General features: G+C 37.4%; 1 protein-coding gene across 1 annotated transcript; it reads left to right on the top strand.

The window, feature by feature from the left end:
- The first annotated feature begins 1,065 nt into the window (after nt 1-1,065).
- Nucleotides 1,066-13,370, top strand: LOC137814222 (N-terminal acetyltransferase B complex catalytic subunit NAA20). The gene is made up of 6 exons (XM_068616821.1): nt 1,066-1,251; nt 1,333-1,423; nt 1,776-1,908; nt 9,130-9,199; nt 12,898-12,958; nt 13,057-13,370. Exons 1-6 carry the CDS (start codon nt 1,174-1,176, stop codon nt 13,146-13,148), a joined length of 525 nt encoding a protein of 174 aa, XP_068472922.1. The 5' UTR covers nt 1,066-1,173; the 3' UTR covers nt 13,149-13,370.
- Nucleotides 13,371-25,366: the final 11,996 nt, after the last annotated feature.

Genomic DNA, 25,366 nt, shown 5'->3' with positions numbered 1-25,366 from the left:
ATTTCGTATTCAAATCAAACAAAGAAATAATAATTATTGTTTACTTACTGTTATTAACTTTCTAGTATAATATATTATTTTATGTAAGGCTAAATATTTATTTCTAGATTACGAATTATTAAGTTTAATAGAAAAAATAAACTACATATAAAAGAATAATACATATATATATATATAAATAAGTTTATTCCCTTATATATATATATAGTTATAAAATAATTAATTGAAAGTTTATTTCCTTTATAAAATGTATAGATTAGTTTATCCCCTTTACTGGTTATTTTTTAATTAATGGCTATCCTCAAATGATTAATACATGATATATTTCATATATGAACTCTTACTTAAAGGTAATAAGCTTAATTTTGCTAATTAGTTTCATGGTTAGACAATAATTTTGAGAATTATTTATTATTTTTTTATGCATCTAACATTATATTATTTCAAGACTAAAAAGATATTCTGCTGATAATTCTATAAATTTTATTATATAAATTATTTATATAATTTTATAACTTACACAATTATATTATATGAATTATGAAAATAATATATTTTATATAATTCAAAATAAGGAAGATATTTGAATATGATCAATTTTCCGCCATATGTATATATTATAATTAATTATAATATATGATGTATATAATTACGTTTTTTTTTATATTTTAAAATTTAACTTTAATAGATATTTGTAGCTATTTAAAATAGAATAAATAGTTGATTCAGTATAATAAATATTGATATATTTTATTTTTATACTAATAAAAAGATAGTCGTATGACAAAAATTCTAATTATTTTATTTAAATTTCATTAATGATACTTTAATTTAATTTATTTAAATTTTATTAATGATTAAGGTATTTGAATATGTGTTTTGTTATTTGGTAATAATAATTGTCACGTATCAATTTTTCACGTACTTTATATATATATATATATATATTATTGTATATTTATATTTAATATTGTAATATGTACTGTATACAACTGTGTAGAGTAAATAATTATTATTTTTATTTATATTTATAAATTTAACTTTAATAGTTGTTTATATCTATTTAACTTTAATTGATCCAAATCTATTTTCTTATCTTTTTTTTGACTCGTTTAACCCAGCTTTGAAGGTTCCTGATTCTACTCAGTCTGTCACTAGCGAGGGTTTCTGAAGATGACGACGATACGCAGATTCTGTTGCAACGATCTTCTTCGCTTTTCCTCCGTCAATCTTGACCATCTCACCGAAACAGTAAGAGTTTTTTTGGTTCATTTCCATTCAATACGATACTGAATTGGATGGTGCCTTAATTTAATTGGTTTTTGGTTTCAGTTCAACATGTCCTTCTACATGACCTATCTTGCAAGATGGCCAGACTATTTTCATGTTGCTGAAGGTCCTGGAAATAAAATCATGGGTTACAGTGAGTCTTTGCCTTTTCTTTCTCACTCACCTAAATCACTATATGCCAAAGTTACTTAGGTTGAAATCATTTTCAAAATGAAAAATCTTGCAAAATTGAAGCAAGGAAGGGAGACAGGGTAATGAGTGTTGCTCTCAATAGCTTATTGGTGGCAGAAATTGATGGTTTAAACGCAAGTACGGGTTCAAGAATGACTATGTAGTTGTTCTAAAACACGATAATGATAATCTTCTGTTGCTTGCACCGGCTAATTCAATGTAGCTTATGTCTTCCTTACTAGTCTGATCAATGTGCCTAATTATGAATCAAGTCGCATGACAGTGGAATGCTAATGCTAGTATTATTGATGTAGTTATGGGTAAAGTAGAGGGGCAAGGAGAGTCTTGGCATGGTCATGTAACTGCAGTAACAGTTGCTCCTGAGTATCGCAGGCAGCAGTTAGCCAAGAAACTTATGAATCTGCTGGAAGAAATTAGTGACAACGTGTAAGACGTGCATATGTTTGATTTCTTTTAATATTCAAGTTTCTGAAACATTTCTTGTCCTCTTTACATGATCTTATTTAAATTTTCTTCTCCTGGTAGTTTTCTGGTAAATTGTGTATACTCTGTAATACATGATATCATGATACATAATCTTTCTCTTGTTGAAACTGCAAGAAATCTGTTGGAAATGAATAGCTGCATTTATAGGTTAGGTTCATGCATTCTTTTGGATTCATTTACCTAGGAAGTTGCTTGTGTATTTATTCTTGTTAACATAACATATATTCGATTCAGAAGTGCGTGTGTGTATAAATATATCTAATAATATAATATAATATAAAATATGCGACCATTTCACAAATTTAAGTCCTTCCAAATAATTAAATTTCTACTTATCACTTAAAATAGGTGGTAATTCAACAGTCAATTGAATCTTATGCAATGTTGTCTCATCTTAGAATAGAGGTCGTGGAAATCACAAAAGAGGAAGCGCATGGAGGAAGAAGTGGTTGTAATTTGCCACACTCAAGTCATTTCTTTCTCCCTTTCTTCATGTTATTCCCAAAGAGAAGGCAATACACATCTCTAAGTCTAAAAATGTGAGCAAAATTTTGGGAAAAAGTATAAAAAAAATATCTTCAATTAAAGGCTCCTAAGCTTTCTTAGTTGTCTTTTGCAACTAATTTGATAATAGTCAAAGTTCACGGAGAATTGATTCAAATTCCCTTAATCACATCATTCTACTACACATGTTCTCCAAAATGTTATCATTTCAATACCCTAGCTGTTGGAGCATGGGTTGTTGCTCTAACATTACATGAAGAATCGAGTGGTCATCTCCTATTCAACCCATCTGCTATGGAACTTCATCATCCAGAGATTGGGTATTCTATCCACCCTAATTCCTCATCCCATCCTATCTATGAAAGTTTTTACGACATTATTGTTTATCTCCTCCATATTTCTCATTTATATCTTCTATCATAGTTCAAAAAATGTGGTTAGGATGGAAACGAGTTATGATTTATGAATTGTAGGCTTTTTAAGTGCAGTGATATTTGGAAGTTATTCTCTTTTAGATAGATGTTGATTGCAAATTGGTGTATGGTATTAAAGTCGGTCCAAATAGAGAAGTTAATCAACTTGAGGTTACAATAGTTGCTCTAGGGTAAGACCCTAATATATGGTATTGACTTGGGATATATTACATCATTAGACATTAAAATTCCATTTCTTGAAGGGAAGTAGAAGAAGAATTTTATACTAAACTACCACTTGACTTTATGGAATTTGGTTTTGTTTGCGAACTTCAATGTTCTCTTTATGGGCTTAAACAACTTGTTGCTCAGGGGGAGTTTGGTTTGGTTTGTAAGTTGCGCCACTCTCTTTATGGTCTCAAGCAATCTCTCCGTGCTTGGTTTGGAAAATTTAGCTGTATTGTTCAATCCTTAGGGCTAAAACATAGTGAGGCAAACTAGTCATTTTTGTCATACCTCCCTTGGAAAATGTGTGTACTTAATTGTGTATGTTGATGATATAGTAATCACAAGGAATGCTGCTACTAAAATCTTTGAGTTAAGAAAACACCTGTGCCATTTTCAAACTAGGGATCTTGGAAATCCTATATATTTTTTTGGCATAGAAATAACTCAATCAAGGGATGGAGTTGTAATCTCTCAAAGGAAATATCCTCTTGACATACTAAAAGACACAAACATGATTGATTGCAAACCAGTGGATTGGCCCATGGATCCAAATCTGGAATTAATGGCAGCAGAGGGAGAGTTTTTCTTTGATCTAGAAAGATATAAAAGACTTGGAAAACTCATTATTACTAGACCATTTTGTCTTGTGCAGTTGGTGTTGTGAGTCAATTCATGCAAAATCCTTGTATTGATAACTCGAATGTTATCATTCATATTCTAAGATATCTCAAAAAGGCTTGAGGACAAAGACTATTTTATGAAGATAAAGGGAATGCCCAAATCTTTGGGTATTGTGACGTTGATTTGGTTGGTTCTCCTATGGATAGGCGTTCTACCACAAGTTATTGTGTTTTGCTTGGAGGAATATTATTTTGGAAGGACAAGAAACAAAATGTTGTTGCCCGATCATCTACTGAAGCTGAGTATAGAATAGAACAATGACATCCCTCACCTGTGAGCTTATATAGTAAAACAATTTCTACAAGAATTAGATTTTTGTGAGATTCAGCCAATGATGCATTGTGATAATCAAGCGACTTTCCGCATTGCTTCCAATCCAGTGTTCCATGAGAGGATTAAACACATTGAAATTAATTGTCATTTTATTCAAGACAAGTTGTTTAAGGAAATTTGTATTGCATTTGTCAGATCAAATGCTTAATTTGCAGATGTACTTACAAGATCCTTGAGAGGACCTTGGATTGAATATATTTGTTCCAAGCTTGGCACATACAATTTGTATACTCCAACTCGAGGGGAACTGTTAGATTAAATAGTCTTAAATATAATTTATATAATTTCATACTCTCTTTTCTTCCCTCTCATACATTATATTTGGTCTATCTAAAGAATACGTTGTATTTGGTCTATCTATAGTAGTTATAAATATGAGATCATGAGAGACGGAAAGACACACTCTAAATTTCAATTTTCTTTGTATTATAATCAAGTGCTTGTGTAATGTTGCTCAAAAGTGAGCCTCTCTCAAACAAACTAGTCATGATATGGTTTCTCTTGTTGTTGAAGCTCAAGCTGCAATGGAAGAGTTAAGAAGGTTCTTGGATGATGATTCATTGGAAGGAATGAGAAAGAAACTTGATAGATTGAGCATGGTGTTGATTCTTTGAACTTTGGAAGGAATAAGAAATAAACTTGATAGATTGTGACCAACTCCTAACTAGTCATGAAATGCCCTCAATGGATGGCCTGTTTATAGTTTCTTTTGTTTTTGAAGCTGAAGTTGCAATGGAAGAGTTAAGAATATTCAGGGACAATGATTCATTGGAAGGAATGAGAGAGAAACTTGATAGTTTGTGTATGGTGTTGATTCTATCAATTTTGGAAGGAATAAGAAAGAAACTTGATAGATTTGACCAACTCCTAACTGGTAATGAAATTCCCTCAATGGATGACTTGATTATTAGACATCTCCATGTTCCCATTAAAGTGAAAACAGAAAATTCAGTTGGGATTGTGGAAACTTTTGCAATGGTGTATATTAAAGGAAGAGGCAGTCATGAAGTTTGAGGAAGAGGAAGTAGAAGCGGTCGTCCTTAGTGTTCCTATTTCAAGTAGAAGTTTGTTACTCACTTTATGATTTTCCAAAAAAGATTGCAAACTTGTCAATCTAAAGTAAAGATTCTCAAAGATGATTATCAAGAATATCTTGAATGGAAAGCCATAAATCAAGTCCCAATCATCCTTTTCTCCTAGTGTTTCAATTGTTGATGTTTCTGAATCTGTTACTAATAAGGTCTATGGATTATTGACTCAAGTGCTTTTGATCACATAGTTGGTAATAATTCTCTATTTTCTTTTTTGTCACCTTTTAAATTTCCTCACCATATTACCCTAGCAAATGGGTCCAAAATTGCTTCCAAAGGAGCTGGTCATGTTTTCCTTTCTCCTTCACATGTTTGAATTTTGTTTTGTTTGTCCTTGATTATCCATTTAATCTTACCTTCAAAGTCAATTGTCAAAGTCCTCAAATTGTTCAATAATGTTGAATGTTGATTAGTTGGTAATAATTCTCTATTTTCTTTTTTGTCACCTTTTAAATTTCCTCACCATATTACCCTAGCAAATGGGTCCAAAATTGCTTCCAAAGGAGTTGGTCATGTTTTCCAAAAATTCACTTAGTTATTTGGGGTCCAAGTCATGTAACATCTTTTGCTTTCAAATATTTTATTCTAGTTATTGATGAATATTCTTGATGTACTGGAGTATACCTAATGAAAGATAGATCTAAACTTTTATCCATTTTTGTATCTTTTTTTAATGAGATCAAGAACCAATTTTTGGAAAAATAAGTACCAAAGAGTATTTTTCTTTTGAACTTTCTTTCTTCTTATCTTCAAAAGGCATCCAACAACAATCCACGTGTCCTCACAAACCTCAACAAAATGAAATAGCTAGAAAAAAGATAGGCATTTAGTGGAAGTTGCATGCATCTTAATGCTTAATGCAAATGTACCTTTACTTCTTAGTTATTGTTTTCTAATAAATAGGATGTCCTATCCACCCTTGAAAATAGAATTTCTCACTCAATTATTTTTCAAAATGAATATTTATTTCATGTTTCTCCAGAAGTTTTTGGGTCTATGTTTTTTTTTCATGATGTTTTTCTAGGTCAGGATAAAAATATCCATTAGGGCTACTAAATGTGTTTTCTTAGGTTATTCTTGCCTTCAGAAAGAAGATGAATGCTACTCTCCAAAGACTAGATGGTACTACATGTTGGCTAATGTTATGCTTTTGGAGATTCCTTTTGCATCTTTTGTACGATACACTACTTCAACACAACAAGTCTTATCCATTCCTTTTGTCCCTTTTGTACTACCTCTTCAAAAAGACAATCAACCTCATTCTCCTCCAACTAGTCCAATCGACGTGTTTTGTCTCCTCTACTCACATATCAATGTCAACCACATAGATTGGTCTAACCATACTTGAGGAGTCCCTTGAATTTTGTCCTTCACCACAACCACTCCTACATATCCTAATAATGATAATTTTGATTGGCCCATTGCTTTTAGGAGAGGTATTTGATCTACTCAAAACCCTCACCCTCATCCTATTTACCATTTTATGAGTTATATATCATAATTTATTTTCTTTGTATTTCTCCTTTGTTTCCTTGATATCTTCTCTTACTATTCCCAAGTGTTTATGGAGAACTTAATCATTTTGGATGAAGACAAACCATGATTATTAATGTAGACTCTTGAGCATAGTGGTACATGGGAGTTAGTTCATCTTTCTTCTGGAAAGAAACCAATTGGATTGAGTTTCAACAATGCAAGACATCGTATTGTTATTAGATTGTTGGAGAGAAACCAATCGATTAGTAGAATCATAGAGGCATTGCAAAAATATTTTGGGCCTTAATCCACAAGGAATTACAAGTTTTGAAGCACATGAGAGCTCAAAATATTGGTCTCTACTAACCGTCAAAGTAGAGCACAAAGCTGGAAATCAATTTTCTTCCACGGTTGAATTTGATTTGGTGGTACTCTACTCTCATCTTCTAAGTGATCATGAAAACCTTATCCAATGAACCAAAGTTCAATTCAGGCAGACAAGCACAAGTAATTTTTCCCATTTAATTTCTCTAAAGTTATAGGAGTCTCAAAAAAAGAAGAGATAGTTCATGAAGACATGTTGAAACAAGGTAGGGACACGACTAAAAAATGCTACAGAGAAATAATAGAGGGAACCCTAGGGTTTCAAAAGAGAGAAACATTGACCAACTCTAGACAACTCACCAAATAGTACCATAACAAAGGACAAAGGGCGGAAATGGGCTCAAAATACTTCTGTGAGTCAAAACGTGGTGGTTCGAAAGAATTATGACCATTGGAAGGTGGTGCATGTGACACACACACCTAGGTCGGTCGAGACTGCGATGGTGTGTGATGACGCATCAATCGGAATTTAGACGTGCACCACTGGGGTTGGGTTGCGCTCCTTGAGGCGCAATAGACCCAAGCATGAATAACAACTTTAGAAAAATACAAAAAATATAGAATGAATTTGAAAGGATGATTTTCCCTCTCTTATATAATGGGTCTCATTTTTATAATAACTTTTGGAGATGTCGGATACAATGTATGAGAGGGAAGAGAAGAGAATAGGAAAAAACATATTTAGGAACTACTTGCAGCACAAAGCAGACAACAACTTTTCAATAAAGTCTATTTAAGTAGCTGATAAAGCACTTGTTTAACCAAAATCTTTGAAATTTTAAAATACTTTTTGGTAGTGAAGTGACCCAATCAAGGGATGGAATCTCGGTTTTCCAAAAAGATGTAAGCATTAGACATACTTAGAGTAGAGGTGTGTTAGATTACAGATCCATTGATAGTCCCATGGATGCAAATTACAAATTGTTACCTAGTCATGGCCTTGTTCAGATCTTGAGAGATATCAAGTATTGGTTGAAAAGTTCATCTATTTCAAAATTACTTGACCTCACATTTATTTTGCAGTTGGACTAGTTAGAATATATGCAATCTACAAGCACCCGTGAACTTTTTTTGGATGAACTCCTTCAAGGATTGAAGTTTTGTGACATCTAGCAGAGAAAGCAGTATGTGATAAAATCAAGTAGTTGTTCATATTGCTTCCAACGTTCATGAAAGGCCAAATATAGAAATTGATAATCTTTTTGTTCAAGAAAAGTTTGTCTATAGAAATCTATTGGAAATTACTACATTTAAGCTTAGTTTCTTGTATTTTTTAAATTCATGTACTTAGAAAATTGCACCTGTATGTATTCCCCTTGTAAATATATGCAATGAATTCAGATATGACTTTTATTTTGCCCATCACATCTATAGTTTTGACTGGACTGTATAGTTTATTTTTATTTTCATATTTTATAAAGGATTATATTTATTATATATTCAAATCCTAAAATCTCAACTTCTCTATCACTGTGACTTTCCTTTTGTCCATTACATGGATAGTTTTGACTTGACTGCTTGTTATTTTTATTTGCATAATTTATAAAAGACGAATTGGAGCAGTGATTAAATGTGGTTTTTTTGTGTGTGGGGGTTGCTTTGTGTAACAAGACTCATGAATGGGATACTAGTTCTAGGAGATTAGGCCATCTCCAATGCAAGGGGGTCTTACCCTCAGGTTTATTTTACTTAAGTGGGTCCTACATTGCCACGTCATTTTAAGACCTTTTTCGCAAATTTTGCTCTAATGCAAAGTTCTTTTAAGATCCACATTTTTATAATTTTTTATTTACACTTCAATTTCTTACAATTTAAAAAATTAATTTATTACATTTTGTTAAGATTGAAAAATATTTTCTTAGTCTCAAGACCCAAGATCTTACTTAGACCCTGTCCATGCCACATCAACATGCTCCAATTGAGATTTCTTATAATACCTAAGTCTTAAACCTAAGACCCTGGCTATGACTCCTGCATTTGAAATGTCTTTAATGATGTTATGTTTGTGTGGATGCCTTGCCTTGTATTAATTAAGAATGTGAATTTTTCAGTGACAAGGCTTTCTTTGTTGATCTCTTTGTGAGAGCATCAAATGCGCCAGCCATCAAGATGTATGATAAGGTAATGTGAATTTCATTTCACAACTTAGACTTTCCATTTCTTTCTTATTATGTGGTTTCTTAAATATAAAGAAGGATAGGGAGATCTCTCAAGCTGTTACTTCTTTTACTCCTTGTTTACTTGTTTTATGTGCTGGTAAGATGGTTCCTGATGCTCCTTTTCTATTCCTCTTTCACTATATTATTTTTTTTTCTTTTAACAAATAAAACAATTGAAATAAGGGAATAAATGACTGCATGCTAAACTTTTATTTTTGTTATAATTATAAAAATAGCGAATTGATCCTGTATAATCAAGAATATTAAGATTATATATGTATTATTAGAAATATTTTTATTTATTCTCGTATCATATCTTTGTTAATAAAAGATATCAAATGTCCTCTATTTATTATATTGATTATTTTTTCTCAATACAAATAAAGCATTAGTGTTGTCCCAAAAACATGTAGTTTCAACACAATGTTTCTCTCTTTCCTAGAGTTTAACATGATATCTAGAGCTTTTTTCAAAACTGCATTGACCTAGTAGACCCAGTGCCTCTAGAGGATTCTTTTTCTGCGAACCTTTCTCGCATGTTTGCATTCATTGTTTCCATGTTGCTTACAAGTTTTTCGGTGACCTCCTTTTTCTCCGGTGAACACAATTGGGATCGCACCATGCCAATCTATCCAATCGTCAATGTGAGCCACCCATCCTAGTTTGGTGGTCCAATCTACTATTCCCTCTCCTTAGGTTTTTCTTTTTTTCTTTCCAACTTTCATGAAAAGAATGTCTTCCAACACCACATCAACCTCTAGAACAAATTCTCCTTTCTTTTCTAACCATATTGTTTGACAAGATGAACAAGTCTAACTATTCTACTTGAACTTCCAAAATCAGGTTATGGTTAAGTTCATTGGGTTACAAATCCCATCTCACTATTATGATTGAATCCATTCCTACAAAAAATTGAGAACAATGGATAAAGATTGATACCCAACTCTCTAGTGTCATTAAATTCATTATTCATACCTCAAATTTAGTTTTTCTCTCCATGAGATGTGTGCATCAGTTTGGAGTGAGGCCCATGCCCATTATACCAATAACACAACATTTGTATGGTGTGTGCCAAAATCCCTTAACACTTCTTGCCCAACGAAATTTTGAGGGTCTTATCTCCACTTCTTTTGGGCGAATTCATGCTGCCTTACATGATTTTAGTTACCTCCTTCCACGATATGTGGATATGAAGAAGGAACTTAAGAACCGTAGTACGTTCTTTATGACCTTTGACTTGTATGGCTTGCCACAAGAATATACTGCTACCTGTCATAAGATTTTGGGATTACCAATACACCCTATTGACTTCCGCATTATTTGAGCTCCTCCATGTTCCTCAAAAAATAAACAGGAGACACATACTTCGTCTGTAGGGGATAACAATACTGTTGCCTCACGTAGTAATAATTATGGGCGTTCTCGCAAACGTAGTTCTAAGATCATCCAAAATGTGAATATTGCCACCGCATTGGATATATACAATTGATAGGTGTTGGAAGCTGCATGGGAAACCCTCTCGTTCACACTATTGCTAGACATTCACTTGTTGCTCTTGTACTATTGGTTGATCTATCTTTGATTGTGTAGCAGTTGTGATGCACTGATATGTTCATCAAGCTAGTGTATCGGTGTCGAGGATTTATTTGACACAAATACGTTTAACATATGTGTATGTAAAGTGTCAACAATTAAAAATAAAAAGTGCTTAAAAAGTGTTTAGAAGTTAACACGGTTGCTTATTGGTGTACAACTAATAATCCTGTTTTATGAATTTGCATTGTCCTTGGGGTTAAACCTTGTCAACTCTAATGAATAGTGTTCTTTCTAGAGTTGTCTTCTTCCTAGACAAATTTCTAGACTCCTCCTAGAAGTGTTCATCCAACCTCACTCTAGAAACTAAGTGTTGGCCTAACCTCACTTAGATTCATCTCATATTTTTGTCTCTTGCAAAATTTCTACAATTCTTTATGCTTCCGCTATCATTCATCTTCCGTTGAAGAAATCCAAATAAAAAACATTGAAGAAGATCTACACATGAGATGCAAAGCCGAATTGCATCATATGGTTGACATATTCACTAAGTTTTTGAGAGGACCAATAATTAGCAAGCTGAGCACATACAACTTATATATTAGAATTATAGAAATAAGAAACCAATCCTATATAATTAAGAATATGTAGATTATATATGTATGTATTATTAAAAACATTTTTATTTATTTCCTCATCATATCTTTGTTATTAGAGGATATCAAATCTCTATTTATTGTGTTGATTCTTTTTTCTCAATCTAAATAAAGACCCATGTTGTCTTACTAATACACGGTTTTATCTCAATCTTTATCTCTTAAGAGTTTAATAATTTCATAAATTTGACACAAGATAGATCGTGTAACTTTCCCAAATTACTTAATTTCAACGCTTAGCAAAACTTAGACCGTCATTTATTGTTTTTCCTGTCATTTTCCCTCATACTTCTGGAAGAACACTTCGTGGCTTTTAATATAATAATAAAGTTAGTAATCTAAGAAAGCTAATGTTGGAAAGCTGTCTTAATTATATCATCCTTAATCTGCCTTAATTGCAGCCTCGAGAGTGTGTTTAGTTTCACGTCGGATAAAGACTTAACAAATAGCATCAAATGGCATATTGAACCTCAAAAACTCAGGTTCAATTCCTGGGTTGAAAAATCTTCAAAAGTTCTCCTCTAGTTTTGAAATCTTGACAATATAATGAGTTACTGTAAAATCCTTTTACCCAGTGTTGCTCAAGGTGTATTGTGGGATTAACCTTTTGATTTTAACCCCTTTCATTATGAAGCAAAGGGCTCGCTTAAATATAAAACCTAGGAGATATTATTTTCCATGAGATTCTAGTGGTAAATATAAAAGTCTAATCTTGGACATAATTAATATCATGTTTGTTGTAGTTGTATATCATAATTTTATACTATATTGTTGTGGACACACGTTCTAAAGACGTAGAAAACCACACCTCAATGATAAAAAACGAAGAAGCTATAAAACAGCTTCTGGAGAGGCAGATATTTACGTCTGTCATGTGTAACCAAGGACAGGGTTAAACTTTAAAACCTGTGATATGACAACTTTTTTGCAACTTTACTCCTAAGTCATTTGATTCTTGCTAAAATTGCAATGCATGTATGCCTTACTCCTACTTAAACCAAAACCTTTTGATTTCTCAATCAAAACTACATCATCAACATAAAGCATGCAATTAGGGATAGTCTTTTGAATGTCCAAGATTAGATTAAAAAACAAAATTATATCAACCGCAAAAAATATGCAATTGGGGATAATATTTTGTATGCCCTGGGCATCCAAATCTATATTAAAATGTAGGGGCTTAAGGCTGAGTTTCGAAGTAATCCTATCTCTATAAGAAAGTTTAGTTTTGCCTCTTGGAGTTTTCACTTTTCACCTCTTGGAGATCGTACGTTTGAGTCATGCTGAAGTGGAGTATATATGATTATAGGAGAAATGTAAATTAATTATATCAATACTTTAGAAATATAATGTCTTGTTTATATCTTTGGATAGGGGATTGCCGTATGTTGGATTAGGGTTTATTTCTTACATTAGGATTTCTTCAGTCTAAAATTGGAGTTACTAACTACTTTCCTGATTGACATCATAGCTTGGCTATGTGGTTTATCGACGGGTGCTACGCTACTATTCTGGGGAAGAAGATGGTTTAGGTATGCTTTTAAGTTCTTGGTTTTTATTTTGCTTCTACTCTGTTTTAACAAAACACGTGCTGCTATTTATCCATTATCATTTTATGCTTTGTTTTTAGATATGAGGAAGGCTTTGTCTCGTGATGTTGAAAAGAAGTCCATTATCCCTCTTAAAAGGCCAGTGACTCCTGATGAATTAGAGTATGATTAAATGTGGTTTTCATGCAGCTCCGTTGCATGAGCTTATTGTGTCTCAAAGAAAAATATATTTATTTGGTATTTATGCTAATTGATTTACATTTTGTTTAATTATCCGAGTTCATAACCAGTTATATTTTTCAAGATTAAGTAGTGGGATGTAATCTATTAAAAGTTAATCTTGCTCTACTAGAATTTTGACCAATGTTTAGAAGTAATCCCTGTTTATACTTTTGATGGTTTGTCAACTTGAAAGGAATTGATCATAATACTATTGGAACTTGGAAGGCTTAGTAAAATATAAAATGATCCTAGAAGATAATCAAGCTAGTAACACGAATAAGATTCTTAGGTCTATACGTCATCGATCTTTGACAGTTTTAGTTAGTACTGCATTTACTCTTTTTTTTTAAAAATCTCGTAGTTAAATAGTTAAATATCACATGCACATGTCATTGAATTAGATTAAAATGATCAAATCAATGAGACTAATTTTATCTGTTCTTCTCTCCAGAAATTACTGACCTCGTGGTTTCTGGTTTTTCCATCTGTACCTGCCTCAAGGGTCCTTAAGGCAGAGTCGGAATCAGATCCATTTTTAGAAAGAAAATAATCTACGACTTGTGCTTTTTTGTTGACACTACTGGATAGTCTCACTCATTCTTAGTTTGGAATAGAAATTGATCCATGACCTATGCTTTATCTTTACCTTATCCTTTTGGTTTTGGGTGCTGAATCTCTCCATCATGTCCTTATCACTTGGGTTATGCTCGAGTAGTATCTAGATTACGCATCTGCTGGTAGTGGACAAAGAATATTATAAAGACTATCATGAGATTACAATGATCAGGAAATTTCAGGACTTAATATGCACATTTGTGGGTAATATTTGTATGTGCCTTGCATCACACAAACCGATTGAAAAGGAATATATACTATGAATCTATTTGAAGGCAAACTGTTTAGCCTGGCCGTTGGCAGTAGTTGCATTGGTGGGCTTACTGTTCTGGCTTTAGTGCTATTTGTGGGCCATGTACAAAACTAGATGCCTATTTGGAATACGTGATATCAAGATCCATGGTTCATTGTCGCAAGCGTAAAAATGATTTAAGCTGTTTGAAATAATTTCGTGAAACTCCTCATATGAATGGTGCATGCAACTCTATGACATGCGCTGGTGATCGGCAAATAAACATTAGGCACCAGCGACCTTTGTTTTGTGACATTAACGAAACATCTTGAGTTTGAAGGCAAAATTGGGCGATTTAGATTTTAACATGGTTTCAACAGAATAACATGGATTAAAATTATTGTATATTAAAAAAGGAATGGCCAAAACAAAGAGCCATATTTAACCTCTGCCGTGTCGTTTGTTTTTTCTCAGAAATACTAATTGGCGGACCAATCAATTGCACTGCATGTACGATGAACAGTACAGCTGTGTTACATACGTGAGCCCAGCCACTTGTTTACATTTTTAGGCCTACAAGACATGTTTTGAGTCGTTTCATTGTGCACACGGTTCTTGACAAATGACAAATAACCTGTCCAACTGTGTTATATTGATGCGCAAGGATTGTATTGAATGTCAGTGAACAGTCTAATTGTGCCATATTGGTGGTGTCCACTTTTACTTTGTTCGATCACAGGGACACATTTGAGCCGTTCCATCATACACAGCCTCTTGATAAATAAACAATTTCCAGAGTTTCTCATCTTTTAAGATCAAAGTATTATTGATCCAAGAAAACTACTTTATTCAGATCGGTGGATGCTTTGGACGAGATAGGGATTTCCTCCTTCAAAGACATTATTGGGCTCATAATCTAGGTAGTGCTACTGTTGGAGCAGTGGTCTAAATTACCTCTGAAGACAAGTTTTGTTTCACATGAGTCTTCAGTGGATCAAACAATCCATTGGTTATGTGGTCCACTAAAATTCCCCCCTTTTCGTGTTCTTCTTAGGTAGAAGTGTAGGCCTATTTTTTTAACTCATCTCATGGCTTAAGAACCCAAAAGGGATTAAAAAAACTCTAAATTTTCCTTATGTCTGTATCCTCCTATTCACAGATGTTGGTGGACCAAGGTACCTCAGATTGGTTAATTAAAAGGTACCTGATATTGCTGGACCAGCTAGTGAGAGAACCCAACAATAGACAAAGATGGGCCACTACCGCATGCATGTTTCCTTCTCACACAACATGTAAACAGGCTAGAAAGGAGTTGGAGAAGAGAAGAAAAATGAAAAGATGAGGTAGAAAAAAAGCGTTGGGAAAAACTAAAAAGATAGAACAATGAAGGGTTAAACTAAGTAGTGGTGAATTGACCATTCAAAAAAAAAGTAGTGGTGGGACGTGCCTTATGTCCATCGTGGGATATATTGTACCAAAACCAAAGATTGAAGAAAGTGACAGTGTGTGGTTGGAGGGGCATTACCAAAATGGGTTACACTCCAAACACTATCACTCCCCAACTTTTCCATCTAGATACTGATATGATGTCAAATCTGAGGATTCTTCTTCTTCTCTGGTTGAAACCTCCACCTCTATCTCTTGGTCTTCTTCACTATCTCTCTACAGGCAACTGATTTTGCAGTTGTTTCTGAACAGTTGCTTCTTTTTCCATGGCAAACACATGCAGGCCTCATGATGCCACCCATGAATTGCTGGGTGTGTCATGTGTGATCAAGTTGGGGATATACTTGAATTAGGATTATGGGGACCTCACATCGATGTGTGCACTTGCTATATCAAGATACTGAGCCCACAATCCTGTCACCTTCCAGGGCATTTCACTTTAGGTGAGTGATTAGAATGGACGACCAAGTGGAGCCCTGAGTTCTCTCTGTGCTACATGTTGACATGCTTCATTGGCTACTCTCTTTCACAACTCACTTATGTCTTCTAAAATCTCTAACCTTTATGGGAATACCTTTTCACCTATTTTATCTTTACAATTTTTTCACACATTTTCATGCAACAACAACTATATTACAATAAACACTGTTAAGCCTTCCATGGATATCAACTTTTAGACTCTACTCTTACCCTGATAAAATAGTGTGAAATTCTTCCATGGATGCTCATATTTTTGTCTTTTAATCAATCACACTTTAATTATATATGAAAATATTAATTGAGATACAATTGCAATTCGATTAAAATAATATTCAAAGATTAAATACTCCAAACGCTACAATAAGCTTTTCCAGCAGTAAATTTATACACTTCTAAGTTCAACGTGATAGTGATGTATACCTCTCATGTGTCAATTTCTGAAACTCATTATCTTGTTTCAACAACAACTCTTGTGATGTACGTCTCATGTAGTACTAAAATAAGTCAAGGCTTGAGTGTAATAGTTGGAAAGAAATATAGATAAATGTTCATTAAGTTTCAACAAAATTTTATTTTTAATATATATAAGCCACCATGGACTCTCTCTCTCTCTCTCTCGCCTTTGTTCTCCCTCTCCCGCAGATCACTGGAGTTGCCAGAGACCACAACGTGAGTGACCTTCGTGACTTTGGCCATGTGCTCATTGGAAGCGTTGTGCAAGCTACCGATGTGTCTAGCCCTAGCGTTGTGAGAATTTGGTTGCTTGTCTCAGTGGAGAAAGAAGAAGGAAAGGGGAAGTGGAAAAGCGGAGAGTAAAAAGGTGGTGTCGTCGTTAAAATTTGTCTCTGACGACGTTACATGACGAAGGAGCATACGAGGATCTTCTGCGCACACAGACATGCAGCAAAAGCTGCTGCTGGTGCGATTCTCGAGACTCTAAAAACACAATTTTACAATTTCTTCTTAAATCTTCCTAATTTCATTCTTCACACCAGCAACTTTCCATTACCACTTCAAACAAACAAAACATAAATCACTTCAATTTTTCAAAACATAAGGACCGTAATTGGCTGATGAATTTTTTATCCCTAATGGAACTGATTTTATTAATTTTTCATTCCGTAATCTAATATGTATTTTAATAAGGATGTAAAAAGAACACAGTAGTGTCACAGAACATCGTACGTAAAAAACATTTGATCGAGTGGAATACAAACTATATCTGAAATACATTGGACCAAAAGTAAATAAGATATCAGAGTCCGCATTTCTCGGATGCCGAATAGTAGTTTTGCAGTGACGCAACACAATGGTCAAAACGATTTTGATTCCAATTTAATTTGCTAAAAATTTATCATTTTTAAATATATTTTGTCCAACCTAGTCATACTAATTTTAATATTATTAGTTTTTATCAACCACACTGCATTCCTTTTAAAAAAAACCGCATACTCTAAAGAAGTTTTTTAATATAATAATTTACTATCTTGAAAAAAATTATCTCAATCAATTGTTTATCAAAATAAAATAAAAGAAATTAAGTTTCACGTTATTTTGTGAAGTCTTAATTTAATTTTTATAAATTTAAAAATATTATTTTATTTTTAAGACTTCTTTTTAATTTGACTCCATACAAGAATTTTTACATACACTTTAATTATTGATAATATATATATATATATATATATATATATATATATATATATATATATATATATTGTACCGATCAGTCCTCGGTCATCGACTCTAGAGACTAACCTCAGACATTGCACACCGGTGCTTGATAGCAAAGATGGACCACGCAAGATGGGTCCCAGATACGCATATCAGGGTGTTGGTCAGTCTTCGGACATCAGTACCATGGATCTCGACATTGGAGATCGACGTCAGACCTCGCCAAAAGAGGGAGAGATCGAACGTCGACGGTCATAACATTTATATTGGGCCACGTAAGATGGGTCCCAGAATTACACAGTTATCAGTTGAAAACATCAGATATGAGGAAAGCTTAAGTCACGAGGGATCCATGCAAGTGGTGTGTATAGCGCATTCAGGCGAGACATGAGTAAATAGCTCCTGGAAGCACTAAGGCCCCATTAGGTTTAGGGTTTTCGAAGGAAGTCGCATGCATGACACGTGAATAGTTTGGGCATCCGCAAAACATATGACCCCAGAGACTTGGTGCACAAGTTGGTACCTAGGCGACCATTCTGTTAGTCGTTGCACTCCAGTTAAGGGAAGTTCCATATGCCAGATTACGCTAAGATTACGTTATAGCTGCGCAGAGACATTCTCCAAGGAACCCTAGACATGGGTAAAGGAACAAAGGTAAACCCTAGTTTCAACCTATATAAAGGGTGCTAAGAGCCCTAACAAGGTAAACAGTTTCTAAGACTGAAATTACTTTATACACTTAGTGTTTCTTTGCCCTTATACTGACTTAAGCGTCGGAGTGCAAACGGCCGTCAAGGCGCCTTTTGTCTTTGCAGGTGAGAGATTCTTCAACCACGGAAGTTCGATTCTCAGGCGGAGATAGGAGGGCTAAAGGCTACCGTTCGAGTCAACTGGCGAGAACATTTGGCGTCCACCGTAGGGCCCGATAAAACAAGGTCTCACTCGCAATCGTGTTGAGAGTTTTACCAACGATATGAGGAGTACGAGGCAAGGATCTACTGCGGCTTCAGGTGTCGTGCCCCCTAGAGGGGACAATGTCACCATGCAACAACTCATGGAGACCATGCGCGCCCTCCAAGAGGCGGTGGCGTCATCTAGGGTTGAAATAGCCGCATCACAAGCGAACAACGAAGAACTGCACAAAACCAATGACGAACTGCGCAGAGATTTGCAACAAGCAGGGGAGCGCGCGGTGGATGAGCGTGTCCCACCCATACCACTCAGGGCATGTCCCATGTCGTTCTCTCAGGCGATTATGGATATCGCGTTGCCAACCACATCTTTAGGCCCGAAAGTCACCTTCATAGGTGTAGAGGATTCAGAGGCTCACCTCACGGCATTCCACACCCAGATGATGCTCAGAGGGGGATCTAACGTTGTGTACTCCAAGCTGTTGATTAGCACGTTGGCAAGCGCGACGTTGGAATGGTTCGTCAACCTCCCTGACGGACACATCACTATCTTCAACCAGTTCGCGACGCTGTTCAGAGAACAATACCTCGTTAACGGACCCCCACTCGAATCTCTTATGATGTCTTTGACATTAAACAGTATCAGGGAGAGTCCTTAAAGGAGTTCTTGAACAGGTTTCGAGTCTAAGTAGTGCGGTTGAAACCCACAGATGAGGCCATGACGGTGCACGCTTTCATCAAGGGAATGCTGTCAGGACCCTTCAGTGAATTACTGCTAAGGTTCTACCCAAAGACGTTCAATGAGATCAGGCGTCGGGCTTTGGCGCACATCGCTGCGAACGATCGAGTCACAAAGAAACGTGGCCTCGTCGGTCCTGTCCGACCTCGAGCAGTAGGTCGACCTCAGCCCATGAGGATGCACGAGGCGACCACAGAGAAGAAGGGCGCGAGAAAGAAACCACATCCTACGAGAAGCCCCAGACTAGAGCGTGCACGCAGAAAGACCCACCCCCAAAGCATAGTTTTTCGTGTAGAACTCAAGGAGCTGAACGTTATCCTTAACATAGCGGCAAGATTGAAGATGCCCCCCAAGACAAACAAAAAGATGAGGCCCAACAAGAACGCTTGGTGTGAATTTCACCAAGCATATGGCCACCCCATACACAACTACTTGGCCCTGGCGCACCAATTGGATGAGCTAGTAAAATGCGGCTTCTTGAAGGACTACCTTTAGGAGCCGCAAAAAGATCAGACGTTGGTGGCCGTAGGAGTAGATCAGGGACACGAGGTGTCCATCCATGGTGAAATCAACACCATCTCTGAAGGATTCTCAGGAGGAGGATGCACCGCCTCCCAACGGAAGAAGTACGCGCTAGGGGTGATTGCAGTAGAGGTGCAAGAGACAGATAATACTCTCGATGTCGACCTCGTCTTCACCAAGGCCGACCGTTAGGACGTTGTCCCACACATCAACGATCTGGTGGTGATTTCGGTAGTAACAACAGGGAAGAGGGTGCATCACGTCCTCGTGGACTAGGGAAGTTTGACCGATGTGATGTTCTGGTCGACCTTAAACAAGTCACAGTTGTCTCTAGACCAGTTGAGGCCCTATACCGGTTGCTTGTACAATTTTGCTGGAGACCAGGTAGAGGTGCGTGGACACATAGAGCTGAGAACGACCTTCACGGATGGCACAACCTCGCGTACTGTAAACATCAGGTACCTCGTCGTTAACGCTTCATCAGCTAATAATATACTTTTAGGCAGACCTGCTTTACAGGATTAGAGCGGTGGTCTTTACGAGGCACATGAAGATGAAACTGCCTTCCCTTGAGGGTATGGTGATCACCATCAATTATGATAAAAAGAGACTAAGAAGTTACGAGAATAGCCTCAACACGAAGAGAGGAGTGTTCGATGTTACCACTCAGCCTCCAAGGAAAGAAGGGGTCACCCGTGCAGAGATCGCTCGGGAGAGAAGGCCCGAACCTGCAAAAGATGTGTTGGAGAGGGAGATCAGTGGGAAGATGTTTAAGCTTGGAAAATCCTTAGGCCAAGAGATATAAAATCAGATTGCCTAAGCTATAGCATGCAAGGTTATCAGACTCGAGAGTTTACTCAGACTCGTGGGAGGTCTATAAACTCGACTCGTAAACCCGACTCGTAGACTCGTAAGAGTCTACTTCAGATAAAAAATTTAATAAAAAAATATTTATATATCAATTTCATATTATTTTACAATTTTTTTATTATGCTGAAACATCAAATCAATAAAAAATAATTTAATCTTAATTCCAATTTTATTTCAGCCACTTTGAATAAAAAAAATCCCCAAATTAGCTTAAAAATAACTCTCAAACCTAAATCCAATCAGCATAAAAATCCCCAAACCCAACTCAATCTAGAAATAATTCCCAACCCTAAACTCAATAAAATAAAGTTAAAAATTCCCAAACCCAACCTAAAAATAACCTAACTCAATTAAGTTAAAAACTTCAACCCAACCCAGCCCAATCAGGTTCAAAATTACTGACCCAACCCAACTAAAAAATCACTCTCAACCCTAAATCTAACCTTCCCCCAATTAACCCACAAACCCACCTCACTCTCAACCCTAAATGAAGAAGACGTGACAGTGCGGCGACAACGTGGCGCGGCGAGGCACGACGACAGCGAGATGCGACACGGTGAGGCACGACAACAACAAGGCGACGAGGCGAGGAACAGTGACAGTGAAGCATGACGACGAACATTTAAATCGTTTTGGGATTTTTTCATAACTCGTTGACTCGGCCTTGAACTCGCGAGTTTACACCGAGTTCAACGAGTCTGTCCGAGTCTACACCGAGTTTGCCAAAAAACGAGTTTACTCACGGGTTCACTCGTCAGGCACTAGTCAACTCGTAAACTCGAACGGGTTTAAGGGTTCACCCGCGAGTTTGATAACCTTGATAGCATGACACCTTGATGCTTTTGCATGGTCCGCCTCTGACATGCCTGACATAGATCCTGAATTCCTGTGTCATTGTCTCACCATGGACCCCCAGGTCCAACCTTTTCGCCAGAGGAGACGAATGTTCAACGAAGAGAGGCGTCAGGTCGTTCGCAAGGAGATAGAGAAACTGCTGAGGGCTGGTCACATCAGGGAAATTCAGTACCCTGAATGGTTGGCAAACGTGGTGCTAGTGAAGAAGGCCAATGGGAAATGGAGGATGTGTGTCGACTTCACAGACCTCAATAAGGCATGTCCAAAGGACTCCTACCCGTTGCCCAGTATTGACGCTTTGGTGGACAATGCGTTTGGTTGTAGATTACTCAGTTTCCTGAATGCCTTTTCTGGTTACAACCAGATCATGATGCACCCGAGAGACGAATGCAAGAAAGCGTTCATGACAGAGTTGTCTTGTTATTGTTATAAGGTGATGCCCTTTGGGCTTAAAAATGCATGGGCGATGTACCAAAGGCTGATGGACAGAGTGTTAGCGCCCATGCTAAGACGGAATGTCCAAGCCTATGTGGATGACATGGTAGTCACCTCCCAGCAAAAGGAGCAACATATAGTAGACCTTGAAGAGCTATTCACCACAATAGCCAAGTACAGGTTGAAGCTGAACCTAAAGAAGTGTGTGTTCGGGGTAGAAGTAGGCAAGTTCTTGGGGTTCCTACTCACTAAACGTGGGATAGAGGCGAATCCTGAGAAGTGTGCTACGATAATAGCCATGAGGAGCCCGATCTCAGTTAAGGAGGTGTAGCAGTTGACAGGGCGCATGGCCGCTCTGTCCAGATTCGTATCGGCAGGAGAAGATAAGAGGCATCTTTATTTCCAGTGCCTGAAGAGAAACAACAGGTTCGTATGGACCAGAGAGTGCGAAAAGGCGTTACTAAAACAAAAGGAGTATCTGGCTAGCCCACCAGTGTTGTGCAAGCCACAACTAGGTACTCCACTTCGTCTATACTTCGTGATTACAGAAAAGGCGATCAGTTCGGTTCTGCAGCAAGAGCAGGACCAGGTGCAGAAGCCAATCTACTTTATTAGCAAAGTGTTGCAAGGACCAGAGGTGAGATACCATGCCATAGAGAAAGCGGCTCTAGCAGTAGTGTTCTCAGCGCAAAGACTTCGCCACTACTTCCAGAGCTTTACCATAATAGTAATGATAGACCTTCCAATTCGCAAGGTCTTACAGAAGCTAGATTGGCAGACATGATGGTGCGATGGACGATAGAACTATCAGAGTTCGGTGTGCAGTATGAGCCTAGAGGCCCCATTAAAGGCTAGGTTTATGCTGACTTCGTGGTAGAGCTCTCCTCGAAAGTCATCCACCAAGAAGAAGCAGGTTTCAAATGGGTACTCTCTATAGATGGTTCCTTCAACCAATAAGATAGTGGGGCTGAAGTGATCTTGGAATGGCCAGATGGGTTGCTAATTGAGCAGGCCCTGCGGTTCGCCTTCAAGGCCAGTAACAACCAGGCAAAGTATGAGGCCCTGATCGTTGGAGTGCTTATCTGAGAGAGATGTTTGAGGTGTTCGAGTTAGTCCACGTACCCAAAGAACAAAATGTCCGAGCAGATTTGCTTGCAAAGCTCTCCAGTTCGAGCAAGGGAGCACACAAAAAATAGTTATTCAGGAGACCCTGAGGACACCTCGAACTACCACAAACAATATGACAAAAGTCCAGCAGATTAGCACATTGGAGGAGGCGAGGAGGAGTCACCGGTCGTTAAAGCAGAAAACGTTAAAAACACCCAAAATAAACGTGTACCCAGTTGCTCGAGAAAGGTCGTCGCATGTTTACCAAGTCAAAACAGGAGAAACTTGGATGACACCCTACCAACGCTATTTGGCTGATGAAATAATCCCGCTAGAGCTCACAGAGGCCAGAAAAATCAAGAAAAATTTGAGCAAGTACACCTTGATCGATGGAAAGTTATTTAGGCATGAGTTCACCCACCCCATCCTGGTGTGTGTAAGTGGTGAGCAATGCACACGTATTATTGCAGAGCTGCATGAAGGGATATGCGGTAGCCACATCAACGACCGATCTCTCTCATCAAAGGTCATTCGTGCAAGATATTACTGGTCAACCATGAGGGAAGATTGTACGGGGTGTGCATAACAGTGCAAGTAGTGCCAGCAACCCGCTGACTGACACAAGGCACCTTTAGAGGAGCTGACTGGCACAAGGCATCTCCAGAGGAGCTGACTGGCACAAGGCACCTCCAGAGGAGCTGAGGTCGATCTATAACCCATGGCCATTTCATACTTGGGGATCAACATTTTGGGGCCTTTCCCTTTAGCAGTGCGACTGATGAAGTACCTCGTGGTTGCCATAGAATACTTCACAAAGTGGATAGAGGCTGAGCCAGTAGCGCAGATCTCAACCCACAAGATCCAATACTTTGTGTGGAAGAACATAGTTTGTCGTTTTGGAATCCCAACACGATTGATGTCTAATAATGGTACCTAGTTTGCGAGCCAACAATTGGGCAAACTATGTACGGAGCTGGGAGTAAAACAGGTGTTCACATCGGTCGAACACCCCCAGAAAAACGGGCAGGTCGAGTCTGCAAACCGAGTTCTACTCAGAGGTCTGAAGAAAAGGCTAGATAAAGACAAAGGGACCTGGGCAGAAGAAGTTCCTAGAATTGTGGGGGGTTACCACACTACTCCCCAGTCCACAACCAGAGAAACACCTTTAGCTTGGTGTACAGTTCAGACGCAATGATTCCAGTAGAAATCTAGGAGAACTCGCCACGTTTCCAGATCTTTGTGGTCGAAAAGTCGAATGAAGAGAGGAAGGTGAACCTGGATCTGATGGAAAAAGTAAGGGAGGAAGCAAGGATCAAGGCTGAGGCCTTGAAGAGAAGGGTGGAGTACAAATACAACTCCAAGATAAGACCTCGACAGTTTCAGGTTGCCGACCTGGTGATGCGAAAGGCCCTCTTGTACCAGCTAGAGAACAAGTTGTCCCCCAAGTGGACTGGTTCTTTTAGAGTGACAGAGGCCCTTGGGAGTGGAGCATACAGGCTCAAGACATTAGAAGGTGGGGCGATCCCTCGTACTTGGAACGCGACCAATCTTAAGTTTTATTTCAGTTAAGTTGTTTGCATTGTACACAACTTTAGGGGACACTCTTTTTCCCTTATAAGGGTTTTTTAACAAGGTCACCCAATAAAATTTCAGTTATTCAATTAAGAAGTATGTTGTACAGTGCAGTTAACGAACCTCTCTCTGAGATTGATACACCAAGATCGGGAATAGTATGGTTCCTCAGTGAGCCTCCCTCTTGTGTGAGTTCACCAAGGCTAAGAATAGTATGGTTCAACCGTTAAAAACCTGTCCCTTGACTTCATACAACAAGGTTGTGGTTAGTTATCAAGACCTGTCCCTTGACTTCATACAACAAGGATGAGGTCAGTTAAGAACCATTCACTTGGGTTAAAAACACCAAGGTTGGGAATAGTATGGTTCCTCAGTGAGCCTCCCTCTTGCGTGGGAACGCCAAGGTCAAACAGCATGGTTCGACAGTTACATCCTCCCTTGCCCCATGGGCGAGGACAAGGTCGGTTACGAACCGTTCCCTTGGGTTAGAAACACCAAGATTGGAATTAGTATGGTTCCTCAGTGAGCCTCCCTCTTGCGTGGGAACACCAAGGTCGAACAGTATGGTTCGACAGTTAAATCCTCCCTTGCCCCATGGGTGAGGACAAGGTCAATTGCGAACCGCTCACTTGGGTTAGAAACAATAAGATTGGGAATAGTATGGTTCTTCAGTGAGCGTCCCCGTTGCGTGGGAACGCCAAGGTCGAACA

Source organism: Phaseolus vulgaris, chromosome 1, assembly GCF_000499845.2.
Source record: "Phaseolus vulgaris cultivar G19833 chromosome 1, P. vulgaris v2.0, whole genome shotgun sequence".
Classification (NCBI taxonomy): domain Eukaryota; kingdom Viridiplantae; phylum Streptophyta; class Magnoliopsida; order Fabales; family Fabaceae; genus Phaseolus; species Phaseolus vulgaris.
This window is presented reverse-complemented; position numbering and strand designations above follow the sequence as displayed.